Raw genomic sequence first — 20,476 nt, 5'->3', positions numbered from 1 at the left:
CTTTCTTTTGTAGAAAATGTTTATTATTAGTCAAATGAAGGGGAATTCTCACACTGGGTTGACAATCCTAACAAAATATTGCAGTTTGATTACAAACGACATGCAGCTCAAGCCCCCGCTCTGCACTCACCAAACATTGCGCCTGCGGGAGTGTAATCAACATTTTATTTCATCTTACGTCCGGACATGTTTACACATGTAAAGGTCATGGTGGCACAGAAGCAGGTAGAGAAACCTTGTAAACTGATTATATTTATGTTATATTTAATCAAAATAATGTGTGTTTTCAGAATTCAGACCGGATGTATTATGCAATGTCACCTCCCTAGTACGAATCGACTATGGGCCACATTTTTATATATATATATATATATATATATATATATATATATATATATATATATATATATATATATATATATATATGTCTGCATGAATGCATCTCAGCATCCCTTAGCTGACAATATGTCAGTCTTCTTTAGACAGATAACTACCTAAAAACTACTTGACCACATTCTTAATGATCAATTAATCAATTATTACGCCCATTCTTAGTCAGAAGCCTCATCACAATTTCCCATAGCCACCACACTCAAAGGTCCGTACTGGTCTTGACATGCCAATTCAAGTTCATAGTTCCAACAGAAAAGTTGGATCACTTTAGCCAAACTGAAATAGGAATTTATTTATCTAGTTGTGTCATTATTTACTCAAACCAGTAGATAAGTATTGCCCGTAGTCCCGCTATCATGTTGAATTGTAAAGTGTTTTAAAACGATGAGTCATGTTTATGGGACAGAGACTCTGACATGTTTGTAACTGTTAAGTGCCTTTTCGCTGCAATGGGGAAAGTTTTGCTTGAGGTCAACAGGAAGTTTCGGCATGTATCATGTCGCCGTATGGAATGTCACTGTCATGCGTGCATGAGTTGCAGAAATTAAATTTGCCACAGATGATGGTTCAAAACCTTCGCTTTATCTTATTTAAACAAGAAACAATCCAAACAATCAATGCTATGCATACTGCACTATAAAGAATTAGAGAAGAATGTGCTATTGTAGGACAACATTGCACAAAATAGCCTACAGCAGCTATAAACAGCGCAGTGAAATTATTATGTGCAAATGAAGTTAATCCCCTACTCATGAGACATTCACATCTACTTCCTCTATTATCATTTAGAGGAACATAACAAAAATGTCTTTTTTTTTTTTTTTTTTTTTTTTTTACCGCATCTTGTGGTTTTTGAGTGCGTCTTTGAGCCAATATTAAGCATAAATGCACCACCATTGCAACGGTTGCACCATACTTCCTGTTGCGCGGCGTCGCGGGTTGCTTTGATGACTGTGATTTTACACGTCTCAGCTTGCCCAGTTTGCGTCAGATCTCACTTTCCACGGCTTTTGTCATGTGTAGCCCGCAGGCAACTACAATTGCCACAATTGTTGAAGCTTTAGGAAACTTTTACTTTATTTGGGGGTCACACAACCGTCGGCATCAGTCATCAGATGCCGTACCATGTCATTACATTTGTACTGTCACATTTTAGTGAACTTTTCATGACATGAGCAATCATGTGCGCAATGTTCATTTGAATGAAAAGCGGCCCCATCGTATCAGTTGAAGTGATCGCTTTCATCGTGATTCAGCTTGATTGCAAATATTCCAATATACGTCCAAATATTTTCAGTACATTTGAATTTCAACGAAAATGATTCTTTTGAATAATACGATGGTGCATGGAAAATCTTATTATTATTATTATTGTTTGAATTTCAGAGCTCTTCAGCTGTTACAGCAGTGAAAAGCCACAAATATTTTCTTCCACACTAACATCTATAGAATCTCTCTTTGAATGTTCTGAGCTTCTGTTTCCATGTGCCATTGTTGTATTGAGCATGTAGGAAAATCTATTAGTAGCCATTGTAAAACCTGTGCAGGATTTCTAAGGTAATATTTTAACATTCTTGACTGTAACTAAGTTAAAAAAAAAAAAAATGCGTTCCCTCGCAAAAACATTTGGAATGCCAAGGTTTTTTTTCCCTTCCATGTCACCTTCGGGGCTCCGTAAAATATGTTTTCCTTCACTTATGTTTTTGTTGTACTAAAACCCCTTTTTGTGTCTAGTCGTTGTTGTGGAACAACCGTAGCAATAATGCTGGCAAAATTTAAAGAACAAGCAAGACAAGTTAATTCTTTGATGCTCACTGAAATTAGTGACTTTTCCCCGTGAAATTTTTTGTCAAATTCTGACGACTTAAGGCTTGTTTAACTTCAGAGGTTTGACTGTATATGATTCTTGCGCAATAAAGGGAGTTCCCTTGTTATTCAGCCATGCATCCGTTTTCTGTCGCGGTTGTCGTCAGAGTTGCAGGGGGAGCTGGACCCTATCCCACCTTACTTTGATGCGTACATCCGGACTGTTACCCCCCGCCCTTCCTCAAAAAAAAAAATCCTACGTATTAATCACTCAGAACATTTTATCTATTCGTTTTTATCATACATATTATTTATATCATTATTTGTTTTCATTTTATGAACATTAACCTAGATGGGCATCACATCAGTGTCGGTGAAAACTTTGTGTTAATTCCTTTGAGAGCCAGACAGATCTTTTATTGGATTTATTAGACTGCAAACATAAACGATGCTGCAAATGATCACAGCATCATTTAATATGTTTTTAGGTTATGGTGTTTTTGTGAAGGCGCTATAATACTGAATTGGATGCCGGCATGACGTTCCAAAGAAAGTAGAACAATGGTAACTGGGATAGCCTGGGAAAGTCGCAGGGGGCTCAAATAACACCAGTTGAAAAGGCTCCGTAAACAGATGAATCGTTAACAGGTCATATTGGTATAAAAACATTGTTGTTTTGGTTTACAAGTAAGCAAAGGGAGACGTGTGTATCTTTTAGTCAAAATATTCTTTTATATTATCTGATGAGGACCTCTTTCTTCCTCATATCAAGCACACCTTTAATGATATGTCACCTGTGAATCAGGTAGTCGTTGATCAATATGTATCAGACATGAGTCTGAGCACCAGTAAAATGAAAAGAATTTCAAACATGCCAATCATTCCAATCACAAAGTGACGGATTACTACATTATTCACTCGTGTGTTTTACAAATGATGATTTTAAAAAAAAATTTTTTTTATCAGTGACGAATGCTGATATACGAGGGTGTCTCATATGTCGAACCTGTCAGTCAAATCACCTTACTTGCTGCACACGTTGTAAATTCCCACTCGCCTGCCAGTAATCCCAATTTACGCAATATCTGCATGTGACGTGACTCATGCGAGGCTCTATAAAAGGAGGAACTCTCCTCTTCAGGACTACACTCAAACAGCAGAGCTCAAAGCGACTAGAAAGCAGAGAAAAGGAAGGTACCGAGTCAACAAACTGCATTGTCACTTCTTCGCCGAAGATTTTCCAAACGGCAACTTCTTCACTTTGAAGCTTGAGCTATTGTACCATTTGAGAACGAGAAAATGATGAGCAAAGTGATCCTCGCTGCTTTGGTGGTCCTGCTGGCTTCTGTGGCTATCAGTGAAGGTAAGCGTACTTTGTTGTTGTATCATGCAGCTGCTGAATTGTTGCTCTTGCATATTTAGATTTTCCACTACATGCAAACTGATCAAAGACGAGCATCTCAGCTTTTGCATTTAACCGCATTCCCCCCCCCCCCCCGATTGTTTCCTCGCAGGAATGACTCTGAGAAGTTTGGGAGTCGAGCTGCACTGCCGCTGCATCCAGACGGAGAGCAGACCCATCGGCCGCCACATCGAGAAAGTGGAGCTGATTCCGGCCAACTCTCACTGCGAGGAGACCGAGATCATGTAAGAACTTTTTTTTTTTTTTTCCCCAGTTTTGACGCTGATGCCACCTTTCAAAGGTGGAACAACCTTGTTTGGGGGCGGGGTCACCATCCATCCAAGTGTGCTTGTTCTAAAGGCACCTCTGTTTGTTGCCTTGCAGTGCTACACTGAAAAAGACTGGCCAGGAGGTGTGCCTTGACCCCGAGGCTCACTGGGTGAAGAGAGTCATTGAGAGGATCCTGAATAAGTAAGTTCATATCCATTCAACTACTTTTACCGTGAATATTCATACCATAACACCTGCATAGTCCGCTGAGATCCAATATCAGAGGTGTATCAAAAAAGCGGTCTTTACAAACAGGCAACGGTCACAAAGTGCATTTTTAAAGATGTAATACTGTCAATACTGTAGTTGAAACTAAAAGACACACTTGAAACTCATTCCATTGCGCATGTGTACCGAATAGACCGTCCAGCCAGTGTCAACTGAAATAAAAAAGTTAAAAAGGATATCCTTCTCTTTTTCCAGCAGCAAAAGACGCTGAACAGCCGTCCGCGCAAAGGGGGACGAATTCTCCACGAGCTGCTTTTACGAAAACTTGTAACAAGTGCCCAAAAAAGTGTTCATTCGACTGTTGAAGCCATCAACAGACAAATTATGTTTGTATCAAACATATGTTATTTATTTTCAAGTGCGAATGTGTTTGGACACCCGCAGTCTGTGTTGCAGCCTCCTCGCTTAAATCGAGCTGCTATCAACTGTTACTATTATTGCTTTAACTTATGCTCACCATATTTAATGTATTTATGAAACGTTTATCTATCTGATTGCAATGTTTGTATCTTTTTCTACACCCTCTTGATGAATAATAAAACACACTAAGTTAACATATGTTATTTGTCCTTTTTCACATGTCATTGAGTTCCACTTAAGTGCAAACATTTATTTGAAAAGATGATAAGATGTAAATACCCCCGAATTCACCTGGTAACAAACCTTATTGATCGCATTCGGGACACCTGCACGATATCATAAGAGCCAATATATGAGCTTAGTCAGAAATTCTGCCTTCGCAAATACTAGCCATTTTACCCAAAAGAGCATAACTACATGACCATCTCGACAGCAACAATGGAGAACAAACATAGTTTCATGAATCTGTCTGACACTTGTGCAAAGCAAAATACAGATTCTTATATCGGATGTATTAATGCAAGATAATGATCAGTTTGGACTGACTGACATTTTAAGGGCAATTTTTTTCCTCATGACAAAAAATAATTGTGATCTTTTATTGAAAATAATTTCTCCCAAGCAGGTATGATATGAATAATGTCGCTTTCTTCCTTCTTACCGACTCATCAACTCTGCATGGCTGTAAGACAGCCATGACGCTGGTGTTTGAGTTCAAACATGGTATTTATTATGCTGATAGAGTTGTTGTTGATTGTAAACTGCTAAATGGCAGAGAATAGTACACTGAAAGAATGCTGTGTTGAATTTACTCAATTTTATTTCATCAAGTGGCTGCAAAAAATAAAATAATCTTGATCCAGATACATTTTTCTAAGTGGATGTACAGTATAAACTACCTAAAAAAAAATTGTATCTGGATCCAAATGATTTTATTTCATGCAACCACTTGTCGTAATAAAATTGATTAAATTGAAAAAAAAAAATCCCGCTGCATTCACCATTCTTTCTTTCTTACTTACGTTTTGGCCCGACGCCAGCGATATTTAAAATTGATTTGATTTTTCTCTATCATAGTGTAGCCCTCAATTTGATTTCTTTGTCATTGTCAGTCATTATATACAATTTCCGAGGCAAGTTAATTTTATATTCTCTTTTATATCAGTTAATAACAGCTCCACATTTCAGTCAAAGAGCGATTCGGTGACTTCTCAAATCTGTGAATTGCTAAGAAACACTGCGATGCAACACACAGCACATCCCTTAATTCATTTCTTGCTGTCCAATGAAAACCACGTATCTCCAAATTGTTAATATGTTTGGCTCTATTTGCTGTGATGTATTGATATGATTTGACATGAATTTGAATTTCAGATCAATGGTGGCATTTTTTAGAGTTCACATGCAATCCGAGTGGGAATTGAACTCATTCCCTTCTTTTTATTTGTTTTATTACGAGTGGCACCTTAACGGGTGCGGTGAAATGGTTACCATTGGGCCAATAACTGACAAGCCTCAAATTCCTGATGGCAGCCCTGATTGTTGTTATTATGGTGCAATCCCTGATGGTGTAGTGGTTCATTCTGCCTCTGTGTGCTTTGTGCCCAGCTTTTTTTTTTTTTTTTTTTTTTGTTCTTTCTGAACCGCTCTAAATTGGCACAAGACGGAACCATACCTCTGTCTAATTGGAATTGAGTACAATGGTGTTCAATAGGTATATTGGCTGGACTTGCATTGTAAGTTGGAGGAGTCTTAATTGTTAGTGGAAGATGTTACAAGAGAGTCTTTGCCATACGTGCATATATTCATGCTATTTTTTTTTAAATAAAATAATATGAGAGCCTTTATTTTTAAGGGTAATGTCAAATGAGTGAAATTACTCACGTTTTCAATAACGTTTTTCACTATCATGAAAAAGTGGGTTATAGCCATGTGTGGGCGGGGTAGCAGGGGATTACTATTTTAAAATGGTAGTTAGCAGCACACATAACAGTAAGTCATTACTAATCTGATCAAATGTTAATCAAGAAGCTCAATTATACAATGATGCCTTGGTGTTTTGAAAGATTATAGCAGTGACTACAGCTCCGATTTCACCCCTATTGCCGATGTTACGCGTGGCCACTTGAGGGCGTAATTGTAAAGTACAGTATCTGGGAATGGCTGATATAATGCCATGATAAATTGCGATGTTTGAACCATCCGCTTTAGCCCACAATCCGTTTCCTTGTGGCATTTCAACTCCGCAACAGCATCTCTCAGCATTTATAGTGAATGTTATCAAATCTTTTTTTCTGGGGTTATGAAGGAAGAATTGTTTATATCCTTTCTTTGAATGGCCAGGATAGCATGCATCTAATTCACAGGCGCCTGGGCTGTAAAGATTAATTGTGTGTGTGGCCAAAGTGCTGCGGCCGAGGGGGCGGGACTGAGAGCACAGCCGGGGGTAGGTGCGCTCGTGCGGCGCTGTGGTGCGCGCAAAGACACCAGCCTCGCAGCACACACTGCACGCCGTCTCCGAAATGCGCCAATACATGCTGCGTCCGCGACTAGTCGACGAATAACACCAACGCGGCTACTCATACCACCGGAAGTGTACTCGTCCTAAGTGGAGCGCTTTTATTTTTTATTTTTTGCTGCAACCAACCATCCTCCTCACTCCTCACTCCTCCTCCTCCTAGTCCTCCTCCTCCTCCTCCTCCTCCTCTTCATCATCAGACCTCCTGCAGATGAGCGCCGTGTGTGCATGAAAGGCTCACTGGCAGCTTCGACGACAAAACCGGACGATTGCGTGTGGTGGGTTTGACAGAGGGAGAGAGAAAGAGAGAGAGAATACAACCCTGGGCGCCCCCTTCCACCATGGCGTTAACGATCTGCACGAGATTTACCGACGAATATCAGCTGTTTGAGGAGCTGGGGAAGTAAGCAATCACTATTATTATTATCATCATCATCATCATCATCACCACCATCACCAGCATGTTGCGTCATTGCTGTATTAAAATGTCAGCATGTTACGTAATAGGCCGCCTTGGTTTAAGGACACAGATTCCGAGCCCCCCCGCCTCAACCAACCCCCCCCCCCCCCACCCCGCCTTCCCTGAAGCGCGTGCGTGAATGGCTGCGCGTGTGCGTATTGAACATGAGGGACATGAGTGCGTGGGTGTGTGCGCGCGCGCGCGCGCGCGTGGGTGTGTGTGTTGGGGGCGGGGGGGGGGGTGCATTGCCCTGTTTAATGCAGGGATGTTCAGTCGCATCCCATTCGTCTTAATCCCACATTTTATTCCAAGCCATGTTTACGTCGTTTGCATAAACGTTAATGTCACTACAGTATACCTCATCATGTACAGTGCCCAATATTTACGGTGCCACCGCCAATAGGGCCCCCATATTCCAACTCCAGTCCCCATGTGCGGAGCGGACCGATTTCACACATTCCTGAAAGGACAGAAACATACAATCTCTAACTCACCCCACCTATCATCATAGAATGTGATGAAATTATTATTTTGTGCACAAGAGCAAACCTCTCAACGTGCATGTGTGGTCATTCACTGGCTGACTTGCCCAGCACCCCTTTCTCAGCGTGTGCAAAGCGAAATGGAACAATCCCCCTCCATAAACACCCCCCCCCCCACCCCCCACCCTAAAGCCTGAAAGCTTATAGTTCTTATGAAAATGAAGACCAATCAGCTCCGAAAGCCTCCCGTGTTAATGCTGCCATATCACTTATAAGACCTTTGAACTCACCTGATTCCCTTATCCCCGCCCTCTCCCATTTGTAGATATTCTTGAATTTGTTTGTCAGCATAAAAAATACAAAACGTGAAATGCATTTTGCCACATAACCGGCGCTTATGATACTTATTCAGAGAGCATAACACAAAAAAAATCCTCAGGAATTCCGTTTCTACAGTGGCGAAGTAACCCAAATGAGTTATTTCCAACCACTGTGCCACAACACATGAATGTGCCGTGAGAGATGCTCTGGTGCGCCGTGGGGAATTATTTCAATTCCCCCTAATTGGTCAGAAATGTATTTACTAGAAATAATTCATTTTTGTTCATCTATCTATGCAAGCAATGCAGTGACAGGCAAAACAGTTCAAGGCTAATGTACCCGCGTAGCCAACTTTTTGCGACATTTCTGATTGTCTAACATTTACCTACTGTATGCCAACATAGTAATGAAGTCAGAATTGAAAATAGATATGCATGGAAAACGAGTCTAAATCATGAATTATAAACAATAAAATATTGTTGTGCAGTATGATGATGTTCTCAGCCCGCTGCGCAAACCGCGTGAACCCGTAGAAATGTATGATCACCTTATATTATCACATATCGTCGCTGTCCTGTGAAAAACACTTATCTCCATTTTTTTCGTATTTTCTTATTTTTTACATGAATGTTGTTTCCACTTTACAGACATCGCATTAATGTGGACATTTTAAAAAAAGTTCCCAAAATTGGACACGCGTGTTTTTCACAGGACAACGACGATATACACAACAAACTAATTTTGAAATCAGAAGCTAGTAAATACTTTGTTCAACTCTTTTCAATTTATTTTAAAGCAGGGATTGGCAACAAATGTTTGCAATATCTCATATGTGGTGTGCAAAGTGAAGACAATGTGAAAGAAACATGTTACGTCAACACACATCCATGCTTTGGCAACTCCTCCGGGTAGCATTATTCTGCTCAATATGACAGCGCCATTGAAAGAGGAGTTCAGAACATTATGTCGAGATTCTCCTGTCCTATTGAGATTATACTTAATTGATTCTTAATGTTCCTCAAGGAAAATATAGTCAGATGCCAATCTCTAACGTTTATTATCGTGTCTGTATTCATAAAGGCAGAATTTCTGATACATTTTTTTGTATAGGATTGAATAAGACACCTACCTGCCTTTCTTAAAGTGTAAATCAACCCAAGCATTTTTTTTTTCAAGAATATGTTCTATGCGGGCCCGCTAGTTGAAACACGGCATTCTGATTAATATTGTGTTTGCGGAACAAGAGTTAATCCACTTGTTTTTTAGCCATCTCCGGTGGCGGCCATTTTGTCATTTCTGTCGACTGAAAATGACATCACAACTGCTCAGGGCTCAGGTAACGACCAATCACGGCTCAGCTTCAGAAAACAGGTCAGCCACGATTGCTGTGATGTCATTTTCAGTGGGCAGAATTGACAAAATGGCCGCCCCCACAGATGGCTAAAAACGTGTGGATTAACTCTTATTCCACAAATGCAATATCTATCAGAATGCCTTGTTTCAACTAGTGGGCCTGCATAGAACATATTCTTGAAAAAATATATCTATGGGTTGACTTCCACTTTAAGCTAATGCAAAGCTATGTATTTCCAGCCATTTGGGAGCATTTTACATATTGCGACGGTATCTGTCTAGCAAAAACACTCAGAAGTATCCCAAGCCCTCATGGTACGCCTTTGTCTGGAGAGCTTTGCCTCATTTGACTTCCCAAACCAAAACATTTGCTGTCAAGCCAAGCTCAGCCACACACAGATGCACTTGACACTTGCACTTCACAGTCAATCCATGGCGTAGACAAGTACAGGCGTTACGTAACATGCTACGCTTTTAACATTTCTTCAGCAAATCCCTTATAAAATGCGGAGGTAAGCTTTAGTGGCAAGCTGCTCACTTTGCAGAATGCAATACAACAAGCTACACATCTCCGTTTTTTTTTTTCTCCCTATGACAATGTTGTTTTAGTGCACTTCAGCACCTAATTCAGTTGTACAATCAGAACTGGGTTGACCAGCTTTCACGTGAGGTGCGCGTTATGAGAAGCCCTCCCATCACCCTCACCCGCTGCTTTTTAATGGCCCGTTCTGATGGTCAGAGGTTAGAAAAAGTCTTGAGTTGGGGGGGGGGGAAGGAAAAGACGGGAAAGGGCACAGAGCGAGACGGAGGATGAATAGCAAAATGCTCTGTGTGTGTCGAGGCTGAGAGGAGCTGAGGCAGGCAGTCCTGTCCAAGGCTGCGTTTAGGGATGCGGCTCCCTCAAATATAGCTGACCTACTTTTTGGTGGTCTTCACACATGTGCCCCAATCAGCACGACAGCATACACTCATCGCAATCATTTTACTAGCCACCTTTGTCTGGTCTAATGGTCTAATTTGACCCCCCCCCCCACCCCCCGGGTCTGGACGCCATGTACCCGAGCTGCGCAGCGCCTGCAAAGCCCACCTTTGCGATGCTGAAATGCGACTGTAAATGATTTATTTTTAACTCAGCCCAACGCAGAGGTGACTCCCCCGTGGCAGCTGAGGGCTGCTTCATAAAGTTTGACAGGCTCACTAAATCAGGCTTAACCTAAAACTACAGCTAACTACCAATATCTCCTGGTGCCACTGAAGCTTGAATTACAGTGCCCATCGCATCACCCCCACCGCCCCCCCCCCCCCCCGTGTTGGATTAGAAGAACTACTGTGCATTTATGCAATACTTTTAGCACTGTCATGAAACCGACAACGTCATAATTTTACCACAAAACAAAAGACAGAATAGTCGCACACAACTACAACAACTAGCAATGAGCAAATACCCCCGATTAAAGCAACACTGTGTCATGTCAGTTTTTGTTGATTATGGCGGCGCCATGTGGACAAAAGCGGTAGTGTTTTGACACGAGTAGTGTCGTGAGATCTGGCCTGCAAGTTGGACTGAATTACATTTCTATTTCAAGTGGCTGTGTGAAAGATGAATAGCGATGAGGTCATAAATCTAATTTGGTTAAACAATACTTTTGTTTTTGTTTGTTTTGGGGATTCTGCCATGACACCAGTAATAGCGCGTAGACGAATCGACTTCCGTCCTTGTTGCGAAAGGAGGAAGTGAGTATGCCGTAAAGCAATTCAGGACGTTTGCATTTTTTATTTTTTTTTGTGTGCCAGGGTTACTCCCATCCTCCTCAAAGTTGCTTAGCGCCAGTAAAAACGATACAGACCCCCCCCCCCCTCCCCCCAGGGCATGACAAAAGTCCCATTCAACTACTTGTAAGTCAATGTTTCATCAAAAGAGTTGTGAAAAAAAATGTATTCAGGTCGAATTCTTGCTCAGTGCTGCTTTAACACATGCTTTGCGCCTCAAAAAAACAAACAATGTATTTCCTTTTCTTTCTCTCCTTTACTTATTGTGCCTTGTTCATAAAACAGACACGACACCATGACCCATTTTGATACCGTTTTGTCCAGGGGAGCCTTTTCTGTGGTCAGAAGGTGCGTGAAGATCTCCTCTGGTCAAGAGTATGCTGCCAAAATCATCAACACCAAGAAGCTCTCTGCCAGAGGTAGGCTGCCAACAAACAAACATGCGCAGTGGCGCTCGAGCAGGAGAACGCGTCCCATGTGCAGCCGAGTTACGCATGCATGAAGTGTGAATATTGCAGCCCCTGGTTGACGGCGCTTTGGGCTCTTAGAGAGAGAAAGTGTGTGTGTGTGTGTGTTTGTGGGAAGGAGGAGACACAGAATCACCGTGATTTTTTTTTTTCCACTCGATCATGTTTTTTTTATATGACTTGCACACAGGAAAGGGCAGTATATTACTTGTGCGCGTGCGTGCGCATGTGTTCTGAATCGATTCAGAGCTCTGGCTGGTCCTGGCATCCCAGGGGGCAGAGCTCTCGGAAAGCCGACCCAGTTCTTTCAGATCCGTCACTGTAATTGTAGCCACTGGCCCGGTTGCAAGCGAGCTTGAGGCGTAAATACGCACATACGTATGTACAGGTACATTCTTACACTTTATTACGCCTTACACTGACATACATATACACGCTGGTTGTGCCTGCTCTCCAATTAAAAGACAAGTTGATGCGTATGTCAACGTATGGGGCGCGATACGATTCAGGAACGTTTGATTTTAAAATGGAACGATTCGACTCAGTTCAATTGAGTGCGATTACAATTCGATTCGGTATGGTGCGGCTCAGTTCGAGAGGGTGTGATGCAATGTGCGATGAGGACTTGTAAGTAGGTTACTCCAAATGTGGCCTTTCCTTCAAAGTTAGACACTATCCAATAAAATACAATATGATACGTATCCCAATGTAATTTAAAGGAGAAAGATTCCGTTTGATTGGATTCGATCCGATGCACTATTTTAAATCAGAACCGATTTTTTCCGATTTATATCTTTTTTTTTTTTTGATCACACCCCTAATTCACACCTATACGGTCACAAATAAAATCACACACGGCCCAGGGACCAGAGTGCAGGGTAATCCATGGCATGCTTTCATCAAAAATCTTGTTTTCATTGATATTAAGGTGAATGCTGATACCAGGTATCTGTATCGGGCAGATACTGGCCTTATTTTAAGATATCGGGTCCTCACGTAAGCTGCCGATAACAGCCACCAATACTTAAAGTGAAAGTCAACCCAAACATATTTTTTTCAAGAATATGTTCCCAGCAGGCCCACTAGTTGAAACTATCCATCCATCCATTATCGGTACCGCTTCTCCTCACAAGGGTCGCAGGGCGTGCTGGAGCCTATCCCAGCTGTCTTTGGGCAGTAGGCGGGGGACACCCTGAACTGGTTGCCAGCCAATCGCAGGGCACACAGAGACAAACAACCGCACTCACAATCACACCTAGGGGCAATTTAGAGTATCCAATCAACTTACCATGCATGTTTTTGGAATGTGGGAGGAAACCGGAGTGCCCGGAGAAAACCCACGCAGGCACGGGGAGAACATGCAAACTCCACACAGGGAGGCCGGAGCCGGGATCGAACCCACGACCTCTGAACTGTGAGGTGGACGTGCTAACCAGTCGACCACCGTGCCGCCTAGTTGAAACTAAATTCTGATTAATTTTGAGTTTGTGGAATATAAATTAAGCAGCAAAATGCACTCGTTTTTAGTCATCTCTGGGGACGGCCAAGATTGTGCATCCCCTCCAATTTTCATCTATCGACTCCTTGACCATTGAGATTGCGCTCTTGTTCCTTTGCTATGGTTCCTGCCTTCTGCCTGCAATTTGCATATTTCTTCCAAGACTAACATGTCACCGTCTATTCCTGTCTTCATCCCCTTGTCACGCCATGTTTCGAGCCTCCTCGCCGACTCCGCCCCTTTTCTTTCCGCAACAATTTGCTCTTTCGCTCGCTCATGTGATCCCGCCGTTGGTAATAGACACCTTTGCTGCAGGATCAGCGATCCTCCCCGTGCATGCTGGGAAAGATTTAAAAATAGCCGCAAAGGAATACCTCACCGCGTATGCATTCGGCTCACACACACACACACACTTACACACACTATAGCTCTGTTTTTTTTTTTTTTTCTTCCTCCATTTGTGCGTACATAGCCGGCATGCTGGCGTGTCAGATATGGTCTTACCCTCTTTCCGCGATAAGCCCTAGAGTTGCATTGCCGATTCCGCTTCTCTCTGGCAGAATCAGGGCCGCCCCCCCCCCCCCCCCCCCACCTACCCTGACCCATTACCTCAGCGTGTTTGTGCGTGTGTGCTTGCCCAAGCATTCCTGCGTGCGTGTGTAAAATATAAAGAATCGGAAGCGGTTTCGTGTTGGGCGAAACGCGGCATTAATGCAGTGTGCAGTATGCCTGTATTGTGTGTGTGTTTTTTTTTTTTTTTTCCTTCAATCTGCAATCCAGATTATGTAGCATTCCGATCGCGGCATCCGTTGTCTCAACGCATGAGAAGGGAAGCAAGAAAAAGAGAGGACGCAAAGGCCGGGAAGGAGAGAGAGTGAGCATTACAGCATCCAACGCGTGTGTGCGGGCGTGTGCGCGCGCCATATTCCTCACAGCATATCCGCCCTCTCCTCTTATGCGTGCATCAGTGTCACGGCGACCCTGTCTGCCAGCTTTTGTCACTTCGTATTTGCTGGCGATGGGCAGCACGGGGCTGGCCCCGTGTGTCTTTGCAGTGCCTCATCTGTTTATGTGTTTGTTTATATGCATATGAGTCTCCTTGTTTGTATGTCTGTGCGCTGACTTCACTTCCCGGCTATGTGACCCTCTCACCTTGCCTCAGCTGTTTTGTCCGGGCAATAAAGACGTCTCACATTTGCCCTACTCACGTGTTAAATTTGCAAAGCATTGTGGGGGGGGGGGGGCGGACACTGATAACGACACCAGATGCAATGAAACAGCTATCGTTAGGAAAATGTCTTTCATTCATAGTGAATATTTTCTCTGGTCAACCAGTGTCGTTTTATTTGAATCATTTTGACGTCATTGGTAACAGAAATGGCCTGTATGCCACAGCCTCAATAGTATAGACGTCACATAAAGATTGGTCCTCCTGCTCCTTCTTCCTCTCGTCTGTCTTATCGTCTATCTGCCAAGCGCGCCTTTGAAATAAAAAAAAAAAAGAAGGAAAGAAGAGGAGGGACAGAAGGGATGGATTGGGGAGAGAAAGTAGGGAGAGATCGAGGGCTCAAATGACTCACTGGGTACTTCAAGCTAAAAATATATGTTGATTTTTCTCCTGTCTCTCTCTCTCTCTCTCGCTCGTCCACACACATGCTCACACGCGCACATACACGCTGACACACAACACAGTGATTTCATCTTTAGAAATAAGACAGGTTGATTTGATTTATTTCATTCACTGCTTACTTGTCCGGCCAGCTGGATTTCAAGTGTGCAAGTGTGAGACTGAATCACAAACTTAAAGAAAAGCACCCGTCTTTGTGCGTTTTTGCACATGGATCATTTAGGCAATTTCTAGAACCTAAATAAGGAATGTCCAAAATCCGGCACGGGGGCCAAATGCGGTCCGCGTTCAAATGTGTACCGGCCCGCAGCCTCTGGCATAAAATTAATAATGAGTGGCCCGTGAGTACCGTTGACCACGGTACAAAATACACATGTTAAAAAAAAAAAAGAAAAAAAAAGAAGCTGTTTTATATTCCACCACCAGATGGCAGCAGATCTGTGAACACAGAGGACACATAACACTGATCTAAACTAACATACAAAAATACAAATATGAATTAAAATGACAGCGGAACCTCTAAGTTGTTAAATGGTAAAATGTTACTAAGACATCACACGATGTGGTTAATAAAAGTTTAGTGGTGGCCACATTTTTTGGCTAGTCCACTGGCTTAAAAAAAAAATGCAGTTCTTGACAACCACACAGCCCTAACTTTGGTAATAAATTTGCATTGGTGAACCAGCCGGGACACATCTCAATTTGGTCAGACCTATCATCAGCGCTAATGTTACCATGCATAGTTGTGCGCAGAGCCTGTACATACTCCAGCATGTGATTTATTGGCTTGACCATTGGTATTTACTGCTGTGGCTTAAAAGTAAATCACACCTCACATCCGTAGAAGTCTTGAAACAAAGCCAGCATTCGCTACCTGTGCTTCAACCCAATCGCCGCCAGACATTTTCGCACCGTCTTTTACCCTAACGTTTGAAAAAAAATTGAAAAAAAAAAAAACGATATAAATAAATTCCTGGGATCGAATGGCTGGAGTGTGGAAAGACAAATAAACTCGTCAATGGCAATGAATGAGTTAACTGTCGCATATCAAAATGTATCTTTGAAAATACACGTCGGGATTTCAATCCAAATCGACTAAAAAAAAAAAAATAAAAAAAATATCCAAATCGATTCCTTTTCCTCGGCCTCACGTGGTCCCGTCGTTTTTAAAATCCGGTCGCCCTCGCTGAGTGTTTAGGAGTCGTGGCATTCACGACGGTCCGGGGTGATCAAGTATTAATAGACTGGGGACACAGATATGACGATACAGCGATAGCACTGTCGCCTCGCTGAAAGTGGGTGCCGCGGAAGGCAAACGACGGACGGGCGGACGGTCATGTCGCCATAAGTTCGTTGGGACAATTGACCTGAGCCGAAACGTGGGCCCGCCTGCGTAATCTGTTGATCGGTAACAATAAATCCGTTTGGATCGGCACTGTCGGGGGGAAATAAACCAAATCGGGATTGCGCTTGATACACAGCACTTGCATTGCATCTCATTCGATTTGAATTTATGGCGGGAGCATCCGAGCGTTGTGTTGGTTTTCCTTGTGTTTGAATTAGGGTGTTTAATCTGCAGCATTTTGCCTTCTGTGAGTCTCCTTGGTATGTTTGCACATTCATCTCTTGTGCGGCTGCGTGTGCGTGTACGTATGACGCATACGTACAGTACATTACGAGGCTCCCACCGGTACTCCGGGGACAGTTTTATCTCTGGCACCAGCCACATTTGGTTTCTCCTCCGAGGAGAAAGCGAGGGAGTAATCAGTCTCATAATTCTTCCTCTATTGGGAACTAGAGGAGAGTGGCAGCTTTTCATTGTCCCTCAGGGTTTCATTAGAACCGCCGGCTTCTGCGGGGCTACGGTGCAACCATATGGAGGAGGACTATTTAGCCCGCTGGCTGGCGGAGGATGTCGCAGTTACCACACAACATCGTTTTCATTTAAACACTTAATTAAATTAGACGAAAGCAATTCCTGCATGTGTGTGTTGCGTGCTATTTGGGATGGTGGGGGGGGACGACATCCGCTAACGCCTGGTTCACGCGGCAAGATTTTTACATTTTCGGCCGACTATTCAAAGTCTGATAAACCCCACGCGTGACGAGAAAAAAAAAAAAAAAAAAATCACCCGGCATCCGTCTGCAGCGTGGGTCCCCGTCCGTCGTCCTGCTCACCTGTTTTCTCAAGTTGAACTGTGATTGGTCGTTATCGGAGCCCTGAGGGTGTGTGATGTCATTTTCAGTCGGCAGAAGTGACAAAATGGCCGCCCCCCTGAGATGGCTAAAAAAACGGGTGGATTTTGTTCCTTAACTCATATTGCACAAACGCAATATTAATCAGAACGCCTTGTTTCAACGAGTGAGCCTGCAAGGAACATATTCTTAAAAGGGAAGTCAATCCAAACATGTTTTGTTTTTTTTCAAGAATATGTTCGACGCAAGCCCACTAGTTGAAACAAGGCATTCGGATAAATATTGTATTTGAGGAATAAGAGTTAATCCGCCCATTTTTAGCCATCTCTGGGGGCGGCCATTTTGTCACTCCCGTCGAGTGAAAATGACGTCACAGTTGCTCGGGGCTCGGGTAACGACCAATCACGGCTCACCTGATCTCTGTATTCACCATTTCAACATCAACGTATTTTTTCCATCTTTTGGATCTTTTCGTTTTCTAATTGCATACTATCATTTAAAAAAAACAGCAATTACATAGACTCAGTGTACAAAATATGCACCTATTTGCCCCATTTCTACTTTTTTTTCTGCTGTTGCTTTCGGTACTGGCTCTGGTGCCAGCAACATTCGCACAGGAACCCGTGGGGGGGAATTCTATGTTGAGCGATGAGTCCATCACAGAGTCAAAGCTTGGAGAATTCGTCGAGAAGGCTATGCTGATTGCTTCACAGTTAGAGTAAAAACCTTCTGGCGGATGCTATGTGACGGTGTGGGGCGCCGTCTCCCACGTTGGAAAAATGAGGCTCATTGAAGGCCGGCAGATATTGAGATGAGATTCCGCAACCAGTGGCGATGCAGTATCTCCACAGTCTGGGACCAAACTCTATCCACCAAGATAACAACACCTCAGTTTGGAAGCGCTCAAGTTTCGTAGAATTTCTTCCAGACATTTCTAACTGCTCTTTAGCGTTGCACTGTGTACTGTCACTAATTTGCAGAAGAGGTTGTTCAGGATGGATGTGTTGTAAAGGCTTTTTGTTTTGGGGTTTCTCTGTCTTCACTCGCGTGGAGTTTGATAGTTTGGAGCAAACTCTCAGTGTCGGCCATTTGCATGCAAGGCTGGTTCCACTGCGGAGAGAGGAGAGGAGAGGCCTGGCAGATCTGATTGGTCGTGGAGTTGCTAGACAACAGATGTCCAGCAGGCTGGCGGGGGGGGGGGGGGGGTGTACTACCTGTGGACGATTGAAAGCAAAGATAAAAGTGAAAGTAGAAAATGAGCAGATGGATTAAGGAAGTTTAAGTATGTGATAAACACGCAGGAATTCACTTTTGGGGTACATTGAGAGTACATGTCAGGAAGTGCTTGCAAATTTGAATGCAAGCAAGTCTACATATCGTCGCTGTCCTGTGAAAAAACACGTATCTCCAATTTTGGAAACTTTGTCACGCAGAAACACCATTCATGTAAAAATAAGAAAAATGAAAAAAAAAAATGAGATAAGTGTTTTTCACAGGACAGCGAAGATATTATGACTGATTTAACTGTTAAATTACAAGATGAATATTTAACAGCATTTTACAGGGATGTAACGATTAATCGAAAATCGATTTTAAATCGATTCGCCCCGATCAATCGATTCATCTTTTCGATTAATCATCCAGAAAATGATGTCTTGAAACACATTTTCAATGTGTGGATCAAATTATGCTTTTGTGTATTGCGTTTGTGCACTAGCGCACAGAGACAAGCACGGTAGCGATTTTTCAAAAAATCCAATCGAATCGAACATCGGGGACTGAAAATCGAAAATCGAATCGAATCGGGGCTTGAGTGAATCATTACATCACTTGCATTTTACAATTATTATAAAAAAACAACCAACAATAATTTACTGTTGCAAATTCACTGTAAACCAAATTTAATTCGAGTGTATGAGTCTGAGGAATGATTGTCTGTGCCCAGCGATTCCACTGGCGACGACCAGCATGCGCCCTGCCTCTCGCCCAAAGTCAGCTAGCCTCTAGCTCACCCATGATATTAATGAGGAGCGCGGGAGAAAATGAATGGATGCAATACAAAGGGATTTAGTGTCATGAAGTTACAGCGAAAGACCGAGGCTGAGATGGAGAGATATGCAAGTGACCTTGCTTAAAGGGTTCCCACTCATCATCCACTCATGTGTTGACTGAGCGGCCCCTGTCGCCTGCCCGGGACGGCCCTTCAGCCTGCCTGTATTTGTCTTTAGGGCCGATGCTTGCATTCCAAACACCACATTCACAATGTTCTCGACGGCAATACAGCATCAAGCAAGTAGGTCACATGTACTGGAAGTAATCATGCTGTCCTCTCCAATTTTCTTTTCATGCAGAAGCCAACATATGCCAAAATGTCATGATATGCGATAAAAATAGATGGCGGCAATAAAACACATTTGTAAGGCACATATGTTGAGTGAAACATGTACAGCTTCGTTAATTGGGAGGAATGACTCGATTCAAACTGAAATGATAGGAAGGATAATGAATGTAAGATTAACAAAGCAGCTGGCACAAATCCACCTCTTGGTCCATGGCTCAGGGAGGGATGCATTTGTGTTTTGATGGTCTCTTCTTAACTGCACTATTCTCTGCATTTCTCCTCTAGTTTTTGCTTTCCGTGTGACAATTTCCGCCCGGCGCCCAGCTTAACTGTAAATAAGCTGCATTCTCAATTTTGCATGCTGCTCTGGGAAGATGCAGCACATAAACAAACACTAATGATGCCAAGAAGTCAGCTGGTATTCTGAGCTGAACTCATTAAAAAAAAAAAAAAAAAAAAAAAAGAGCAGAGAAAGGAGAAAAGGGTGGGAGTAAAAAATAGGTGTCCTATTTTATTTTGGAAAAAAAAAAAGAAGGAAAGTAGAACCCTCTGCTCTTTTTCCCTCCCCCTCCCTCTTTTTTTTCTTGCTAGCTGTGTCCCGAGGCAAAGCTGTGAAGTGGGTCGCCTCAACACCGTGCTTCATCACTCATTTTAACCACAGCGCCTTCCAATCGTTTGTTCCAAATGGGAATCAGCAGATTTCGTGTTCCAACAAAGTACACTGACTCCCAACTTCAATTGGCACTCTACAACTGCACATCCACTACAAGAGCTGCATCAAAAAAATGATGTCTTGATTAAAATAATGCATAGGTGTAGCTGCACAGTCTCTGGATTTTTATCATGCATTCTTATACGCAAATGCATGCAAGCACATTGGATTTATTCATGTTCACAACGACTTAAAAGATGGGCCAAACATGG

The 20,476-nt window shown here is 42.7% G+C and overlaps 2 protein-coding genes across 17 annotated transcripts in view; both read left to right on the top strand.

Annotated features, from left to right (window-relative positions):
* The first annotated feature begins 3,332 nt into the window (after positions 1–3,332).
* On the top strand, positions 3,333–4,713 carry cxcl8a (chemokine (C-X-C motif) ligand 8a). Of its 3 annotated transcripts, none has more exons than XM_086033087.1 (4): positions 3,333–3,562; positions 3,714–3,846; positions 3,986–4,072; positions 4,358–4,713. In XM_086033087.1, exons 1-4 carry the CDS (start codon positions 3,499–3,501, stop codon positions 4,368–4,370), a joined length of 297 nt encoding a protein of 98 aa, XP_085889213.1. In that variant the 5' UTR covers positions 3,333–3,498; the 3' UTR covers positions 4,371–4,713. The 3 variants fall into 3 exon arrangements, with proteins under 3 accessions (XP_085889213.1, XP_085889212.1, XP_085889214.1); XM_086033086.1 differs by having other exon boundaries at positions 4,355–4,713; XM_086033088.1 differs by lacking the exon at positions 4,358–4,713 and having other exon boundaries at positions 3,986–4,347.
* A 2,269-nt stretch (positions 4,714–6,982) lies between these two features.
* Positions 6,983–20,476, top strand: part of camk2d2 (calcium/calmodulin-dependent protein kinase (CaM kinase) II delta 2) — a 35,329-nt gene continuing 21,835 nt past the window's right edge. For 7 of the 14 annotated variants that reach the window (XM_086032721.1, XM_086032719.1, XM_086032720.1 and 4 more), the window contains exons 1-2: positions 6,984–7,440; positions 11,748–11,842. In XM_086032721.1, the coding sequence (XP_085888847.1) occupies positions 7,379–7,440; positions 11,748–11,842 (157 nt within the window). In that variant the 5' untranslated portion in view covers positions 6,984–7,378. Of the gene's footprint in view, positions 7,441–11,747; positions 11,843–20,476 lie in introns of all 14 variants that reach the window. The other 7 variants (XM_086032729.1, XM_086032726.1, XM_086032725.1 and 4 more) reach the window with 2 other exon arrangements.

This window comes from Filicampus tigris, chromosome 6, assembly GCF_054856515.1.
Source record: "Filicampus tigris isolate MCC_2025a chromosome 6, RoL_Ftig_1.0, whole genome shotgun sequence".
Lineage (NCBI taxonomy): Eukaryota > Metazoa > Chordata > Actinopteri > Syngnathiformes > Syngnathidae > Filicampus > Filicampus tigris.
Note: the sequence above shows the minus strand (reverse complement) of the source record. Positions and strands in the feature narration are given on the sequence as shown.